The 13,739-nt window shown below is 41.2% G+C and overlaps 1 protein-coding gene across 1 annotated transcript; it reads left to right on the top strand.

Annotated features, from left to right (window-relative positions):
• Positions 1-2,796: 2,796 nt before the first annotated feature.
• LOC122056915 lies at positions 2,797-4,113 on the top strand. The gene has a single exon (XM_042618884.1). The coding sequence runs from the start codon at positions 2,797-2,799 to the stop codon at positions 4,111-4,113; it is 1,317 nt and encodes a 438-aa protein (XP_042474818.1).
• Positions 4,114-13,739: the final 9,626 nt, after the last annotated feature.

Below are 13,739 nucleotides of genomic sequence, written 5' to 3'. Positions count from 1 at the left end.
ATATATATATACACACACTACAAGAAAAGAGGGCATTTGCAACAATTTTTTAGCGACGGACATAATTTATGTCCCCTTAACAAATTATTTGGGACGGATATAATTATGTCACTACATATCTAGCAGTTGGGACAGATATCTTACCATCACAACCTTTGAGATGGAATTTTCTATCGCTACTGGGATTGAATTTTACATCTATTACGATGGATTAATTTCTATCCCTAAATAAACCATTCGAGACGGATACAATTCTGTCGCAATATATGGGACACAGAAATATTACCGTCCCAATATTTGAGACGGAATTTTTCATTCGCTATTATGATTGAATTTTACATCTATTACAATGGATTACTTTCTGTCCCTAAATAAACCATTCGAGATGGAAAATATTATGTCGCAATATATGGGACAGAAATATTACTGTCCCAATATTTGAGGCAGAAATTTTCTATCGCTATTATGACTGAATTTTACATCTATTACAACGGATTGCTTTATTTCGCTTAAATAAACCATTCGACTCAGATATAGTTCTGTCGCAATAAATGGGACAAAAATATTACTGTCCCACTATTTGAGACGGAATTTTTCCGTCGCTATTATAATTAAATTTTATATCTCCTACGATGAATTTTAATTGAATTTATATCTATTATGATGGATGTTTTCCGTCCCTAAATAAATCATTTGAGATAGAAATAGTTATGTTGCTACATATCTAATAGTATATGGATAATGGTGATCGTGAAGCTTTGGATCGAGGACCCCCTCCTCAGGGGCTGGAGGTGAATGCACCTACTCGTTCTTATGCAAGGGCTGTAGGTCTCGCCTCATGGCCTGCAATTGATTCGCTCCCAGAGCCGATTCAAGTAGGAAACATTACAAGGATCGTCATACCACAGAATGTTTATGAAGCAAAGGGACAGAATTTCAGGTTTGCTCTCATAGGCCATGTAAATTTTCGTCTTCTATCTTTGGATGATTTACGTCAAGAGGCAAGAGATAACTGGAAATTGAGTCAAGGGGTTGTGATGCACCCTCTGGGAAAAGGCTATGTAATATTTCAATTTCGATGTGAGGGCGATAAGGTGGCTATTTGGAGAAGAACCCCTTTGCGTGTGCATGGACAGTTAATTCGGCTTCAACACTGGAAACCGGATTTTAACATCCATGAAAAAAATTCCTTCACGAAACTCGTGTGGGTTCATTTCCCAGACCTTCCCTTGGAATATTGGCATGATAATGTCCTTCTCTCTATTGCGAAGGCGGTACGACGTCCGGTTACCCTGGATAATCATACTGGACAATGAATCTTGGGATATTTTGCCCGAGTGTTGATTGAAGTTGATAGCTCGGAAGCTGCTACTCGTGTTGAGGAGGTTCAGGTAGAGAGATTCAAACCAGGTACTACTAAGATTTTTGGCTTTCGCCAGCGAGTAATATATGAAGATAATTGTGCAAAGTGTGGTTTCTGTAAGCGGATGGGTCATCAAGTAAATAATTGTCGACTCAAAAAGATGGAGGATGAGAAGCAGAGTGCTCGTGACAATGTAAGGGTTCCAGGTGCTGTATATGAGGAAGATGGAGTTGACTCAGACAGGGGTGACTCGTTGGGTATCTCTAGATCTTCTTTGGAAAGAAAATTTTCAAATCTGCCTCTCCCAAATCAGATTTTGAAAAATAAAGGGGAGTTACCTATTGAAGAGGGAAACAGATCTGCTGGACATTCACAAAATATTATCTCTTCTCAACTTCCAAATATAGAAGAAGGTGAGATTCAAATTAATTTGAATTCGGCTAATACAAATCTTCCTATTTCGGAAAATGTGGGATTAGTGAAGGAGAGAGTTGAGTCAGAGAAGGACACTAGTGATGATGTGGAGCGGTCTGATTCTGGTTCTGAATCAGAATTAGAATCTGTTTCAGACCAGGATTCTGGTTCAAAAGAGAGTGGTCCATATCAGGTCTGATCTTCCCCAGTCTATGATACGGTAGATACTTCTCAGCAGGAAATCCCTTTGGTGAGGGTGTCGCAGGGTCCTGTGAGAATGTCATCATGCACAAAGAGAACGGGACTAATTCAGGGTTCCAGTCGGGGTGGCCTGACGAGCAAGGGTTGTCGGATTTCTTCATCTAGGCATGGTCCGGCCCCTACCTCTACAATTAGTAGAAGGGAGATCGCTGTGGGAGTTCAGGCAGTGGATAGAGCTGTTTTGATGGGTGAGCAGGGTAAAAAAGTGGGAGAAAAAAAGGGGAAGAAGAAAAAAGAAGGAGGTCAGACATCTACATCTGACAAGGTCACGGACTCAACAAGTTAATCATGCGTGTTCTTTTCTGGAATATTCGTGGTGTGAAGAAGGAGGCTGGTAAGAGAGAGGAAGGGACACTACTTTTTTTTTATCTCAATCAAATTGGATCATGGATGGAATGGCAAAGAATAGGAGGAATGGCGAAGAAGTAGATGATGATGGTGGGGCTCGTGAGGATCTGGATAGAGGTCCTGCGCCCCAGGAAACCATGGCTATGGGTGGAGTAAACTCAGATGCACTGAGACCCAACCGATCCTATGCTAAGGTGGTAGGGAATGCATCATGGCCTGCGATCGACTCTCTTCCAGAACCGATTCAAGCAGGGGAGATTAGAAGAATCATAATCCCTCAATAGGATTACAAATCTAAGAGGCAGTCTTTCCGATTTGCCCTTATTGGAAGGGTCGATTTTAGAGTTATTTCTTTGGATGCTCTAAGAGAGGAGGCCGCAGACAAATGGAACCTAAGCCAGAGGATTACTATGGATCCCCTTGGAAAGGGTTTTGTTATCTTTCAATTTCAATGTGAAGGGGATAAGGCGACAGTATGGAGAAGAAGCCCTATGAAAATAGGATCGCAACCCATTCGTTTCCAACACTGGAAACTAGACTTCAACATCCATGTTAAGCAGACCTGGTCCAAGCTAATCTGGATACGATTTCCCGACCTCCCCTTAGAATATTGGCATGAGAATGTTCTTTTATCCATTGCAAAAGCTGTGGGGAGACCTGTTGCCCTGGATCGCCATACCAAGCAGGGATTAATGGGTCACTATGCTAGAGTACTGGTTGAAATCGATACTACTGAAACTGCATCTCGCATAGAGGAGGTTCAAGTTGAACGTCTCGAACCCGGTACAACAAGAGTTTTTGGATTCAGACAACGAGTCCAGTATGAAGATGACATTAGTCGATGTGGCTTCTGTAAGAGGTTGGGACATAAGGTGGGAGATTGTAGATCTAAGAGGCTTGAAGATGAAAAACAAGCTGCTATGGAAAGGTCGGCCTCTGTACCAGGTGTAGTCTACGTTGAAGATAGAGTGGACTCGGTCCGAGTTGCGTCTCACTCGGGTAGAATGCCTATTGTGGAAACCGTTCCTCATGATCCTCTTTCCATAATAGCAGCTTCGCCTGCCAATCATGCAGCTGGGAAGGAGGGCCACGATTTGAATGCAATCAATGAAAGAACGTCAATTGAGGAACAATCTCCTTCTATTTGTGTTTCAGCCAATCAGAATGCTGAGAAGGAGGGAGATATTCTGATTGTCTTGGACACTTTGGCAAACAATCCTGCAGTTTTAGGTAACTCCAACTCACTGAATCGTGGAGATATCTCTGTCCGCCCCTCTAATTCAAATTTGAATAACAATGTGGCTGGATCCGGGTCAGACTCTGAGGAAGTGGATAGTGCAGACCCATCGGGTCATGAGAGTTCATCTGATTCTACAAAGAACTCGGTGGAAAATGAGAGGGAGGAGGACGCCCCTATTGTTAGGGAACTTCCACCTAGGCCAACAAGAAAGGGAAGAGCTTCTAAAGGTCGTGGAGCATTGTCTTCACTGAGGGGAGTTAGAAACGTTCCTTCAACTCGTTCCTCGCCAGAGAATGGGGTTTTGCAGCATGGTAGCTTCCTCAGCTCTTCCAGAAGGGATGGTAGAACGGATTCTAATTATCAGGAGATGGAGAAGATAGATAATGCCCTTTATGCTCGAGAAAAGGGAATGGTTGTTTCTTCAAAAGAAGGCAACAAAAAAAAGAAGAAAGCAGGCCAGACTAGTAAGTCTGGCAACACCAATTAATTCATAATTTTCCAATGAAAGTCCTCTTTTGGAATATCAGAGGCGCAAAGAAGGCTGCTAGTTTAAGAGCCTTATCATATTTTATTCGAGATCATTCTCCTGATGTTGTTTGCATAGCGGAGCCAATGATTAGTGAAGCAAATTCCCTTTTTTGTTCTTTAAAAAATTGGGGTTCGAGTCTGATTTCATTCACAATTTCCGTATGGACAAGGTCCCTAATATATGGGTAATATGGAAACAAGGAATTCCTCGCCCCTCGATCATCGCGGTGTCTGATCAGTAATTATCAATTACTGTGGATTGGTTAGGGAACTGTGTAGGCCTAACCTTTATTCACGCTAATTGTTTTACGGTCAAACGGAGAGAGCTTTGGTCGGAGCTAGGTTTGGTGGTGAATCCAAATCTACCCTGGTCGGTGATAGGTGATTTCAATGCTACCCTTCTTTCCAACGAGAAAAGGGGTCCAGGGAGATTTAATGAAAAATCAGCTGCCGATTTCCAATCTATGGTGAATACTTGTCTTTTGATACAAGTACTCTCGCAAGGTAAGAAGTTTACCTGGACTAACAATCGCCGGCGAGGTAATGTAGCTGCGGTCCTCGACTGAAGTTTCTGCAATAGTAAATGGTTGGATATGTTTAAAAGTACTCTTCAAAGGGTCCTTTTAAGGTCATCCTTTGATCATGCTCCCATTCTAGTTGCATCAGATTCGATCGCCCGACTAGGTAACATTCCTTTTAGATTTAATAATTTTTGGATAGAGCATGATCTTTTTGATAATGTAATTCAAGATGTGTGGAACTAGGAAATATCTGGAAATCCAATTTTTATTCTTTCTCAGAAACTTAAGCGAGTTAAGTTGTATATCAAGCCTTAGGGAAGAAAAAATTTTCCCAATATTGATAACGAAGTCAAAAAAGCTTCTGATCACCTAAATTCTATTCAACAAGAAATTGAGGCTGCAGGGATGTCAGATGACCTTTTTGGTTGCGAGGCTGATGCCAAAATAGCGCTGTTGAAAGCTACCCAGTTGCAGGATAATCTATGGGCCCAAAAATCTAAGCAGAGGTGGATGAAAGATGGGGACAAAAATTCAAAGTTCTTTCATCTATCAGTGAAAATGCGACGGGCTCGAAATCAAATCCGCACTTTGCAGAATGCTGATGGGGAGTGGATGAATGACCAACAACAATTATCTTCATATATTGTCAATTATTATGAGGAATTCCACAGATTATCTCTTACTTCTCCTCACCCTGAGCTGCTGGATTGCATTCCATGCATTATTTCGGACGATGATGCTCTTTATTTGGAGGCTGAACCATCTTCAGAGGAAATAAAAAAAGTTGTTTGGGAATTAGACCCAGATAGTTCCCCTGGACCTGACGGCTTCTCAGGGAAATTTTTTAGGCGGGTATGGAGTATTGTTGAGGATGATTTTTGCAGGGCTGTATTGCATTTCTTCAGACGAGGAATCCTTCCAAAGGGTGTGAATAATTTCTTTCTCACTCTTATCCCTAAGGTGGTGGGGGCTACTTCTCTCGACAAGTATAGGCCAATTTGCATGGGAAATTATTTTTGCAAGGTATTATAAAAAATTGTGGCAAGTAGAGTTGCAATTCTACTGCCAAAGCTGATTTCGGAGGAACAAGGGGCATTCCAAAAGGGGAAGATAATATCAAAAAACATTACCCTTGCTTCAGAATTGGCAAATCTGATGCATTCCACGGTTAGGGGAGGTGGGATGGGGCTCACGGTCGATGTACAAAAAGCCTACGATTCTCTATCCTGGGAATTTCTATTTGCTGTTCTTGGGAAGTTTGGTTTTCCTAGGAAATGGATTTCTTGGATTCAAGAAATTCTTTCATCCTCAAGAATTTCAGTTCTAATAAATGGAGATCCAGAGGGGTTTTTTGGTGTGGGTCGTGGTCCTCGTCAAGGCGATCCGTTATCTCCCATTTTGTTTATTTTAGCTGAGGAAGTGCTCTGTAGAGGATTAAATCCCATGAGGGAGCTGGGCATTCCATGTCTGTGGGTAGAGACGGATTCTAGTGCTGTTGCAATCTCTATCCAGCAAAAAAAAAATCCCATGGTTTGCTTTGCAGAGATGGATTTTCCTCCAGCCATATTTGGAGAGTATCACATGGAAAATAACTCACAACTTCAGAGAAGCGAACTCAATTGCCAACTACCTGGCTAGAGATGCGGCGAAGACAGGGATATCAGCCACAAATATCGACTTTCCTGCCAACATTAAGGATTGCATCAGAAGAGATGCTGAGGGCAGGCCAAACTATAGATTTGATTAGTGGGATTCTCTTTCCTCTGCTGATGGCAATGCCGAAGGTGGGGGTCAGGGAACCGATTTTATTTTTACTTCACTCTATTTTATCAGTTTGATGTAGCTCTGTAATTTCTTCCCCTTTTTCTTCCATTTTAATATAATGGTTTTCTAGCGAAAAAAAGGATTAAATAAATTGGCCTTGGAAGGATTAATCAAGTCGCTGCCGGGTCCAAGAGGTACCTGCACTCCAACTCACCTATTATTCGCGGACGATATTTTCATCTTCATGAATGCGTCGGCGAAGTATGTTAAAAATCTGCATTTATTTTTATCAAAGTATCAGGATTTCTCTGGACAACAGTTTAATCTCGACAAGAGCAAAGCCTTCTTTGGGAAGGTTACTCCCCACAGGAAACAATTCATCAGTAATTTATTGGGAATTCAGGCCTCAAAATTCCCTACAAGGTATTTGGGTGTGGAAATCTTCAAGGGAAGAGTGAAGAAAAATCATCTTTTACCTTTGATGGATAAGGTTAAATGCAGATTGGCTACCTGGAAAGGGAAGCTCCTCTCGATGGCTGGTAGGGTGGAGTTGGTTCGATCAATAATTTCTAGTATTCCTATCCATAATTTTGCAGTTTATTGGTGGCCCCAGTCCATTATTAAAACTGTAGAGCGGTGGATGAGAAATTTTATCTGGTCGGGTCAAATGGAGGTGGGGAAAAAAATTGTGATAAAATGGGAGAACACCTGTAAGCCCAAGGATGAGGGCGATTTGGGTATCAAAAAACTGAGAGAGGTGAATAAAGCTTGTTTATGCAAGCTTGCCTGGCAGATTAAACATGAAGACAATATTATGAGAAAATTTTTTAGAGCAAGATTTGTTCAGAAAGATGGCTCTCTTAGGAAGGGATATAAATCTTCCTCCATTTTGCTAGGGCTGAAGATGGTGTGGAAATTCGTGTCGGACATGGAAAGATGGACAGTGGGAAATGGTGAAAAAATCATGTTCTGGATAGATAAATGGTTAGAAAATTCTCCCCTGGCAGAGTCTTCTAATTTGGAGCAGGAAATGTTCATAGGGAGGACTATGCGCCTGGTAGATCTTAATCGAAATGGTGAGTGGTGTTTCCCAAATGTTTCTTCGAAATTTCTTGCCGAGACCTTTGAGAAGGCTAAAAGAATTTCTCTATCACCTATGGAGGATATATGTCATTGATAGCTATCAAATTCTGGGGCATTCTCTTTGCGATCAGCGTGGGAGGAGATAAGGGGGAAAAATAAAAAATTCCCTTGGTTTTCTATTTTATGGAAATCCAAGATTCAGCCTCGTCAAGCTGTGTTTGGTTGGAGGCTTGCTCATAATCGGTTACCCACGAATGAGGAGGTGCGCAGAAGGGGTGTGATGATGCCTTCTAGGTGCATTTTGTGTGGTCACGTAGAAGAATCTATCCCTCATTTATTCATTCATTGTGAGTACACCCAATCTCTGTGGAATTCTTTTTGTGATTTATTCGGTATCAGGTGGCAGCCCCTTGATAGAATGGGGGACATTTTAGCATGGTGGAAACGGAAAGGGAAGACTTTAACCTTTTCAACTGTGTGGCTTTGTGGCTTTATCCTTATCCCATATGCTGTCTGGATGGAGAGAAACACTAGATATCAAGATGGTGCAGCTCTTTATTATAAACATCTTTTAGCTCGAGTGAAAGGAGAAATTTGTATGATTTTTAGTGTACATCTTGGGAAACCCCTTTCCATCCCGGATCTGATATGTGCTAAAAGAATAGGAATTCCTCGGGTAACAAGAACTCGTAGAGAGATTATTGAAGTTTGATGGTGTCTCCCATTTCCAGGATGGATTAAGCTAAACATTGATGGATGCTCCTTGGGTAATCCAGGGAAGGCCGGAGCAGGCGGGATTTTTAGAAACGAGAAGGGGGACAGCCTTTTGAACTACAGAGAATATGTCGGTATCAGAACAAATTTTGAAGCGGAATTTTTGGCAGTGATCGCTGGTCTTGAATAGGCAAAGATAAATGGTTTTCAGCATCTTTGGATCGAATGCGACTCTACGGCAGTGGTGATCCTTCTTTCTAAAGGTTTAGTTCCATGGTTTGCTCTACAACTTATAGGTTTTGATTTAGACTAAGATTTAAGGGGGCCTTTTCCTGCTGATGGCAATGCCGAAGGTGAGGCTGGTCAAATTTTTTCTTAGTCTATTTCTTGTATGATGGTGGTGATATCTTCTTTTTCTTTTATATTGGGATGTACATTCTTTATTTCTTCTTAATACAATGAATCTTTAGCCAAAAAAAAAAAAGAGATTTTTACAATCTCTTATCACAGAGTCTTTTCTAGATTTTCTGTGTTTGGCTGAGCCAATGGTTCAGGTGAGTAAATTCCCTATTTTATTTTTTAATAAATTAGGATATTCGGCAGAGTTTATCCATAATATTCACCATGAAAGGTTGTCTAACCTGTGGATAATTTGGAAACGTGGTCTGAGTTACCCTTCCATTGTCTCAATGTCGGAACAACAGCTCTCTATTGAGGTCGACTAGCAGGGGAAAAAATGCTTTTGTCCTTTATTCATGCTAGTTGCTTTAAAATTGAGCGTAGAGATTTGTGGTCGGAATTGGCGGCTATTTCAGCAGCTTCTCTCCCTCTGCTTGTTGTTGGTGATTTTAATGCGACGCTGTGGTCTAATGAGAAAAAAGGTCCGGGGAAGTTTAATGTTGGATCGGCAGCAGGGTTCCAAGCTATGGTGGATTCTTGTATGCTCATTTCTACCCCTTCACAGGGTAAAAAGTATACTTGGTCAAATAATCGTAGAAGGGGTAATGTCATGGCTGTTCTGGATAGAAGCTTTCATAATGAGTTATGGATTGATGAATTCAAAAATATTTCTCAGAGAGTTATAAGTTGCACTGCATCTGATCACACTGCCATCCTGATCCATTCTAATGTGATCCAAAAGCCTAGCAACATTCCGTTTCAATTTCATAACTTTTGGATGGAAGATGATAGCTTTCAGTCAGTGGTGAAGCAAGCCTGGTCTCATCATGTGGGTGGCTGCCCCATCTACATCTTGGCGTAGAAATTGAAGGTGGTGAAAGGGGTGCTAAAAGCTTGGGCAAAAGAAAGATTTCCTAATCTAAATGAGGAAGTGAAAAAAGCTACTTCAGAGCTAAAAAGAGTGCAGGATATTATTGAGGCTTCAGGAATGTAGGATGCTCTCTTTAACAAAGAAGCTGATGCAAAAACAGCTTTTCTAAATGCTAGTAAGATGCAAGAAAAACTGTGGTCTGAGAAGGCTAAATTAAGATGGTTCAAAGAAGGCGATCGGGACACAAAATTTTTCCATCTTTCAGTGAAGATTAGAAGATCAAGAAATCAGATTAGTATGTTACGTAATGAAGATGGTTCTCGGATTTCTGATCAATTAGATTTGGCCAACTATATTGTGGATTTTTACAAGAATTTTCACTCTGAAATTCCTGTAGAACCACACTATGAGTTACTTGACCAAATTCCGACGATCATTTCTAATGAAGACAATGCTTTCTTGGATGCTGTTCTCTCAAGGGAAGAAATAAAGATGGCGATATGGAATCTGGATGCGGACAGCTCTCCAGGCCCTGACGGCTTTCCAGGTTAGTTTTTCAAAAGTTGTTGGGATATTGTGGAAAATGATTTCTGTAGGGCTGTTTTCTCATTCTTTTTAGTAGGGAAAATTCCTAAGTGGGTAAATAATTGTTTCCTAACCTTTATCCCTAAAACTGATGGTGCTTCTTCTTTGGATAAGTTTCGTCCCATATGTATGGGAAACTTTTTCTGCAAAGTTTTGTCCAAAATTGCTGCTTCTAGGTTATCTCTCTTTCTCCCAAGATTAATCTCAGAAGAACAAGGTGCCTTCCAGAGGGGTAAAATTATTTCAGCAAATATAAGCCTTGCTTCAGAGTTGGCAAACCTGATGCACTCATCCGTTCGAGGTGGAGGTATGGGTCTAAAGCTAGATGTGCAGAAAGCCTACGATTCTCTGTCTTGGGAATTCCTCTTTGCAACTTTGAAGAAATTTGGTTTCTCTCCCAATTGGATCAACAAAATCCACCAAATGTTGCTCTCAACAAGGATTTCAATTTTGCTAAATGGAGGTCCAATGGGTTTCTTTAGTGTGGAGCGTGGTCTCAGGCAAGGAGATCCTATTTCCCCAATCCTTTTTATTCCTAGGTGAATCTGAACCTAGGCCAACTCGATGCATCCATGTCTAATTCCATCTGGACCAGAGTTGGCCAAATTGAATCGGCTCTGACACTTCAAAAAGAGCGGCTGACTTTGACAAAAAATCCGCCACTGAATTTTCTTCCCTATAGCAATGGGTTATTTTCCATTTCACATCCTCCAAATAAGAAATACAATTAATCCATCTTTGCCGAGCTATCCATGGACTTTGCCTCTTCTGAAAAATAGTCACAAGTGCAACTGAATCACATTCTATCCATAGCCGTTTCACATTGTGCTGCTTAGCTAATTCAATCCCTATCATAAGCGCCAGAAATTCAGCCTCGAAATTTGTGCGAGTTCCTAGAAAATTTCTAAAATTTGCCACTACCTCTGCCTTTTCATTGCGAAGGATTCCCCCTGCTCCAGACTTCCCTGGATTACCAATAGGGCAACCGTCCGAATTGAGTTTTATCCAACCTGGATTAGGAGGGCACCAGAAAATATTGAAGATTTCCCGAGGCCTTCTCTACACCCCTGAAATACCCAAGCTTCTTGTAGTGACAAGATCTGAAATTGGCTGCCCCTGAATGAACCAGCTCTTGGTAGCTAATTTCGCTCTTCACTTGGCCAAAACAGTGCCCTTTTGATTTTGACGTTCCTTTGAATTTTCTTCCATTCCTCTCCAACCAAGTGAAGTAAGGGATTAAAACGAAACCCTTCAGCCATACCCCTTTAAAGGTGGTCTTCTTGGCCTGATCTTTCCACCAAGCTATCAATCTTTCAACTCCTTCAAATCCAGGCCACCTAAACCCAAAACAGCTACAAAATTTCTGCCACATGAAATATGCAAAAGAGCATTCATACATGGTATGATTTATAGACTCTTCCGCTATGCCACAGAGAGTGCACTGAGATGGCAATGGAACCCCTCTCTTTTTCACATTATCATCAGTAGCTAGCTTGTTTTTCAACATTCTCCATCCAAAAACCGATTGGCGAGGTTGGAGATGAGAATTCCAAATCAATGAATATGACCCCACCTTTGGCGATTCCCGTCTTACTTTTTCCCAAGCCGATTTTATTGTAAAAACTCCAGAGGAATTTAATTCCCAATGACAAATATCATCCAGATTTGAAATTATGATATCCTTTTCCTGATCAAAGATATTTTGAAAAAATTCAGAACTCACCTGGGGAAAATTCCACTCATCTTGGCAAATGAAATCGGAAACCTTTGCTTGCATCGAATCAAAGAGACCTAACTGCAGGCCATACAACTCCTCAATAGGCTTCTTTCCCAGCCAGCTATCTTTCCAAAAATTTATCCTCTGACCATTCCCAACAGTCCATTGCTCATGAGACTCTACCCACCTCCACACCTTTTTAAGACCAGGCCATATCGAAGAGGAAAGGTAGGTAGTTTTCAGCGAACCATCAACCTTCAAAAAATGAGCACGAAAGAAAACGCTCATTAGAGAATTTTCATGTTTAATTTGCCATGCTAATTTGCACAGGCATGCAAAATTAACATCTCGCAACCTCCTAATGCCAAGACCGCCCTCACTGGTAGGTTTACATACCTCATCCCACTTCACCACTATCTTCTTCCCTATCTCCATGTACCAGACCATATGAAGTTTCGCATCCACTTTTCTACTAATTTTATTAAACTTCCTGGCCACCAATAAATCCCGAAATTATGAATTGGGATGCTTAAAATCACTGATTTAACCAACTCCACCCTACCAGCCATCGAGAGAAGCCGACCCTTCCATCCTGATAGCCTCTACCTGATTTTATCCATCAACGGTAACATGTGGACCCGTTTAACTCTCCCCTTGAAGAGCTCCACACCTAAATATTTAGTAGGCTGCCTTGCAGATTGGATTCCCATCAAATTACTTATAAAATGTTTCCTGTGAGGGGAAACCTTTCCAAAGAACAAACTACTTTTATCTAGTTTAAATATTTGGCCGGAGAATGCCTGATATTTATCAAGAAAGGCCTTAAGATTTTTGACGAACTGAGCAGATGCATTTATGAAAATGAAAATGTCGTCAGCAAACAATAAATGGGAGGGAGTTAACACACCTCGAGGCCCAGGAAGAGATTTTATCAAACCATCTTTTACCATGCTTCTGAGACCTCTACAGAGAACCTCTTCTGCCAGAATAAATAAGAAGGGAGGCAAAGGATCTCCTTGCCGGAGACCTCTACCAACCCCAAAGAACCCCACCGGGCCACCATTCACCAAGATTGATATTCTGGGGATAGAAGAAGGTTGTGAATCCAAGAAATCCACCTAGAGGAGAACCCAAATTTGCATAGAACTGCAAAGAGGAATTCCCAAGCTAGAGAGTCATACGCCTTTTGAACATCAAGCTTCAGCCCCATTCCACCACCCCTAACCGAAGAGTGCATCAAATTTGACAGTTCTGATGCGAGGCTGATATTTTTTGAAATTATTTTACCCTGCTGGAAAGCGCCTTGCTCTTCCGAGACCAATTTAGGCAAAACAACAAGTAATCTTGAAGATAGTATTTTTGATATCACTTTGCAATAAAAGTTTCCCATACATATAGGTCGAAACCTATCTAGAGAGGCCGCACCCTCAACTTTGGGGATCAAGGAAATAAAGCAATTATTTATTCCTTTAGGAAGCTGCCCTTCCTCAAAGAATTTTTTCACTGCCCTGCAAAAATCACCCTCAACAATAGTCCAACATCGCCTGAAGAAACTACCTGGGAACCCATCAGGACCTGGAGAGCTTACAGGATCTAAATCCCAAACAGCTTGTTTTATTTCATCCCCACTCAGGACAATCTCCAATCCTACCACGTCCTCCTCCTCCAACACTCTAGGAATATTATCAAGAAGGTCATTATGAACTGTGATTGCATCAGCCTCATGAAATTTCTTAGAAAAATTAGAGACATAAGACGATATTTCCTATTGGTCTGAAACCCATGTTCCATCTTCCTTTTTTAGGGAGGTGATCTGATTTTTCAACCTCCTAAGCTTCACTGAAAGATGAAAAATTTTTGAGTTACAATCACTATTTTTCATCCATCTCAGTTTAGCTTTTTTAGCCCACAACTTCTCATACATTTGGTTG

Source organism: Macadamia integrifolia, chromosome 12 (genome assembly GCF_013358625.1).
Source record: "Macadamia integrifolia cultivar HAES 741 chromosome 12, SCU_Mint_v3, whole genome shotgun sequence".
NCBI lineage: Eukaryota > Viridiplantae > Streptophyta > Magnoliopsida > Proteales > Proteaceae > Macadamia > Macadamia integrifolia.
The sequence above is the reverse complement of the archived record's forward strand: the minus strand, read 5'-3'. Positions and strand labels throughout refer to the sequence as shown.